This window comes from Physella acuta, unplaced genomic scaffold (genome assembly GCF_028476545.2).
Source record: "Physella acuta isolate Inbredline_101_S28 unplaced genomic scaffold, ASM2847654v3 ptg000098l, whole genome shotgun sequence".
In the NCBI taxonomy this organism is placed as follows: Eukaryota; Metazoa; Mollusca; class Gastropoda; family Physidae; genus Physella; species Physella acuta.
In genome coordinates this window covers 199615-205000 of record NW_026731618.1, presented here as the reverse complement: position 1 = coordinate 205000, position 5386 = coordinate 199615, and the positions used below count along the sequence as shown (strand labels likewise).

At 43.1% G+C, this 5386-nt stretch overlaps 1 protein-coding gene across 1 annotated transcript in view; it reads left to right on the top strand.

The window, feature by feature from the left end:
- Window positions 1–4132, top strand: part of LOC131930196 (phospholipid-transporting ATPase ABCA3) — a 5296-nt gene extending 1164 nt beyond the window's left edge. The window contains exons 2-6 of the mRNA XM_059286611.1: window positions 1882–2132; window positions 2736–2967; window positions 3305–3478; window positions 3799–3913; window positions 4099–4132. Of these exons, the coding sequence (XP_059142594.1) occupies window positions 1882–2132; window positions 2736–2967; window positions 3305–3478; window positions 3799–3913; window positions 4099–4132 (806 nt within the window). The remainder of the gene's footprint in view (window positions 1–1881; window positions 2133–2735; window positions 2968–3304; window positions 3479–3798; window positions 3914–4098) is intronic.
- The last annotated feature ends 1254 nt before the right edge of the window (window positions 4133–5386 follow it).

Sequence of the window (5386 nt, the reverse complement as noted above, 5' to 3'; positions counted from 1 at the left end):
ACAAGTTACATCGACCTACCTGAAACGGTACTCATGTTATCGGTTATTTAGAAAGCATAAAAAGAGGAGAATGCTACTTCCGGATATCGGAAGTCAATCAAAAATGCAAGCAATCCAAGTGTAAGATTGTATACTTATACATGAAATGAAGTCTTCCCAAATGCAACAGCACTCACGGTATCGTGTTCCCATGGAAATAAAGTATCACTTCCGGTTCAAGATCCGATAAAATACAAAGTAATACTCATTTGCGAAATTTTGTTTTACTAACATCAAAGGTACTCCTGTCATCAGCTTTTGAGAAACCGAAAATAGAGCACATATAACTTCCGGTTACCAGAAAAAGCTAAAGAGTTGATTGTGAAGTACAACATTTGATGTTATACATGTATTTGAAGCGAAACGTCAACAAGACGCAACGTGGACGGAGAAAGCCGACCGAGGAAACCCAAAAACACAAAGACAAAGACAACACTATAAACCCAGAGCCTAGTGTATTTCTTCCCATATTTAAACTAAATTAATTTTATACTAGATATTCAAATAAACATGCAACACAGGCTGCTGTGTCTGATGGTAGAGGTTGATGGTAGAAATTGATGGTAGAGGTTGATGGTAGAGGTTGATGATAGAAATTTATGGTAGAGGTTGATGGTTACGATTGATGGTATTAATTGATGGTAGAGGTTGATGATAGAAATTTATGGTAGAGATTGAAGGTTGCGAGGGGTCGGCGTGGTCGAGTCGGTAAAGCTCATGGTTGCTAAACCGAAAAGTCTCGAGTTCGAACCCTCGGGCAGATGGGGCTCGTTAGCTGGGGACAGCCACTCTTCTAGGAGAGACAACTCCAAAATTAAACAACTGCTGCCTTGTAGTTTGTTCTTGGTTGGACAAAGGCTATGGAAGCAAATCCAAAAAGAAAAGCAGGCTGAAATCGGAGTCAATGGCCTCAAAGGCGCATAACCAGTTGACACGTAATGCTTAATTGTGTTGGAGGCGTGGTCGAGTCGGCAAAAAGCTCATGGTTGATAAATTCGAACAGTCTCAAGTTCAACCCCACTGGCAGATAAATCTCGATCCCCTTCAACACTAATAATTAAGAACGAAGAAGAAGAAAGAAGAAGAAGGTTGCGATTGATGGTAGAAATTGATGGTAGAGGTTGATGGTAGAGGTTGATGGTAGAGGTTGATGATAGAAATTTATGGTAGAGATTGAAGGTTGCGATTGATGGTAGAAATTGATGGTAGAGTTAGATGTTAGAGATTGATGGTAGTGAATGATGGTAGACATTCGTGGCGCATACCATGCTAGCAAGCAATGGACCGCTAAAAATAAAATAGGAAAAACAAATTAAATTACTCTTGTTTATTCATTTAGTTTTATAAATTTAAAAAAATCTGCGTACAAAATTGACACTTTTTACAGCTTATACCTATCCAAAGACTGTAACTATCTACTTTATCTGCCCGTATCCCGCCATGCCCCTGTAGGCTACCTTATCTGCCCGTATCCCAACATGCCCTAGTCAGCTACTTTATCTTTCGCATATAAAGAGAAGTCACACCTCAGCTTAAATGTTTTTGTCTTTTAAAACAATCGATTTATTTCCATAATAATTTCTTAGCTCGAACCTCATTTGAATAATAAATGAATAAATTATATATATGTATATATATATATATATATATATATATATATATATATATATATATATATATATATATATATATATATAGGCCTATATATATATATATATATATTTATATATATATATATATATATATATATATATATATATATATATATATATATATATATATATATATATATTTTTTTTTTTTTTTTTTTTTTTTTTCCTCACCTTATTTGTACTTGCAAAGACATTACACACGTGAGAGATATGAAGTTGATGTACCACATCACGAGATGTTTCATCAACCACTGGATAAAAAGACTAAATATGAGCGAGTACAAGATGCCTACGCTATATGTCCAAGAAATGCCACCACGGCCCAAGTCAGAAATAGGTCAACTCGACATTGAGTATACAATTCTATACCCTTTGATGTTCATCGGCATTCTGAGTTTTACAGCCTCAGCCATCGTTCAAGAGCGTGAGTCGAAGGCTAAGGTAAGTCAGGGGTGTGGTAGCTAGGGTAGTTACTGTACAGGGATGGGGGAGCTAGGGTAGTTACCGTGCAGGGGTGGGGGAGCTAGGGTAGTTACTGTACAGGGATGGGGGAGCTAGGGTAGCTACTGTACAGGGGTGGGGGAGCTAGGGCAGTTACCGTACAGGGGTGGGGACCTAGGTCACCGTACAGGGGTGGGGGCCAAGGTCACCGTGTAGGGATGGGGGCCAAGGTCACCGTGCAGGGGTGGGGGTCTAGGTCACCGTGCAGGGGTGGGGACCTAGGTCACCGTGCAGGGGTGGGGGTCTAGGTCACCGTGCAGGGGTGGGGACCTAGGTCACCGTGCAGGAGCCTAAGAGACGTCAGACGTTAATCCCCTAATATAAATGTGAGCTTTATAACACATGGACATGACATCTTTATAACACATGGACATGACATCATTATAACACATGGACATGATAGCTTTATAACACATGGACATGACATCATTATAACACATGGACATGACATCATTATAACACATGGACATGACATCTTTATAACACATGGACGTGATATCTTTATAACAAGCGTATGAAGTCATGGTATCCGCCTGTCCACAGGAGTCCATGAAACTGATGGGTCTCAACGAGTCGGTGTACTGGCTCTCCTGGTGCATCTCGTCCTTCTTGTCCGGTCTCATCGTCTGCATATGCGCAATGCTTGTCATGACGCGTCGGTACCCGAAGGGATACGTTTGGTCGTCTCCGGCGTCCATCGTCCTGACGCTAGAGCTGCTCTTTCTACTGGACACCATCACCGCCGCCTTCCTCTTGTCGTGTCTCATCAACAAAGGTTGGCCTTCGTTGTCTTTCGTCGTCTTTTATCATCATCGGTTGAACTTTCATCGTCTATTATCATAATCGGTTGAACTTTATTTCCTGTTGACCTGTTTCATACTGCCTATATTTTGTTGAAACGTTCATCCACATACAACAAAATAAAAAACAACACAATATAACAACACAATCAAACACAAGAAAGTAAAACACAACAAAGTAAAACAGCACAATCAAACAAAACAAAGTAAAAGACAAGACAATTAAAGGCATGATAACATAACACAACTTAACCAACAACTATGCATGACCACGAATTTATATTTACTGTTACGTTTGGCTTGGCCTTGCAGGTAGAAACGCCTCAATCATAGCCATCATCCTGTACCTTATCCTAGAAAATAGCGCCTCCCCTCTGATAGCGTGGGTCGTGGACCAAAGGCTGCTGCTCTATCTTGTGGGGACGGTCACCTACGGTCTCGGCTTCTTCCTGGCTATCGACGTGGTCTTTCAGAAGGAGGTCAAAGGTCAGCTCACAGCAAGCTTGCAATAAGCTAGTGTCATCGCTATATTGCTGAAGTGTACAGATGTAGTTGATGCTGTATTAGTTAGGGTCATAAGCTGTTACATTATCATCATCACCATCATTCCCGTGGAGCATAGGGAAGCTACCAAATTTCTCCATTGTTCTGGGGTCCGGTCGATTCCTATAATTTGGGCCCGCTTCTGATTTTTTCCAATTTTGTTTTGGCCTACCTACTTTCTTCTTTCCTTGGAGATTCCAATATATTTAACGTTGCTGTATTTTGTAAAGCGTAGCTCCACCTCCACCAAATGTCCTCCGCAGGTTACACGTTAGACTGGGACAACATACACCGCAACTACCAGCAGCCGAGCCAAACCTTCCAGGACGGCCTGGTGCTGATAGCGCTAAACATCCTCTTCAACCTCTTCTGCTGCTGGTACGTCACGAACATCTGCCCCGGGGAGTACGGCATACGGAGACCGTTTTATTTTTTCTTAATGGTAACTTCATTCTCTTTTCTACCGTTTCAAGCCGTTAGTTTATATGAATGTTGTTACATTTATGTTTTTTTTTTATTTTATACAATGCATTTTGACTTTATCTTAATTGAATTCTCGTTAGTTGGAGTGCCAAAAGCAATGGATTTTATGTGTAAACAAAAAATGTTCTCTAATCGAGAAAAAAGCCGCATGCAGCAGCTGAAAGCTTTTGTCGCCATTTGTACTTCTAAAATATAAAAACTTTTCACTGGGCTTGAAACAGCGAATGTATTAAACTTTACACATTTTCTAACAGTTTTCTTATTGGTTCCCTTCTTCGAAAAACGACGATGACCCTCCGGAAATTTCTCCGGATAATCCGGAATTTTTCGAGACCCCGCCTGCAGAACTGAACCCAGGTATTAAAGTCCGAAACCTTGTCAAGGTAAGGCTCACTCTGGGACCTTTTCAGTACTAGAACAGGGGAAGTAGAGTGCTGGGGAAACTACGCGAACAGGGGAGTACACTGCTGGGGAAACTACGCGAACAGGGGAGTACACTGCTGGGGAAACTACACAAACAGGGGAGTACACTGCTGGGGAAACTACGCGAACAGGGGAGTACACTGCTGGGGAAACTACGCGAACAGGGGAGTACACTGCTGGGGAAACTACGCGAACAGGGGAGTACACTGCTGGGGAAACTACGCGAACAGGGGAGTACCCTGCTGGGGAAACTACACAAACAGGGGAGTACCCTGCTGGGGAAACTACACGAACAGGGGAGTACACTGCTGGGGAAACTACGCGAACAGGGGAGTACACTGCTGGGGAAACTACACAAACAGGGGAGTACACTGCTGGGGAAACTACGCGAACAGGGGAGTACCCTGCTGGGGAAACTACACGAACAGGGGAGTACACTGCTGGGGAAACTACGCGAACAGGGGAGTACACTGCTGGGGAAACTACACAAACAGGGGAGTACACTGCTGGGGAAACAAACTGAAAGATATTGGCCACAGAGATTTGGGTTACGGATAATTTGTAGAAGATTCGCCGATAAAATATCAGCAGTTACATTCCGGCACAACCCCCTCTCACCCATTTATATATCTTTATTCACGTTGGCGAAAAAATCGACAGTCAGAATCCCTCAACCTATTAAGGTCGGCGCTGGGGGGGGGGGGGGGGGCTCCCCACCCGCCCTCCCCTGGTTACGCCTTTGGCCAAGTCCACGCCAGACCTGGAGAACAATCCATCTCCCCCACCCCCAGAAATGGTACAGGCTTAATACATCTCCCCCACCCCCAGAGATGGTACAGGCTTAATACATCTCCCCCACCCCCAGAGATGGTACAGGCTTTGTACACCCCCCCCCCCCCCTCCCATGTGCTGGGACCGTGTAAATACATCTGGTGCATATTTTTT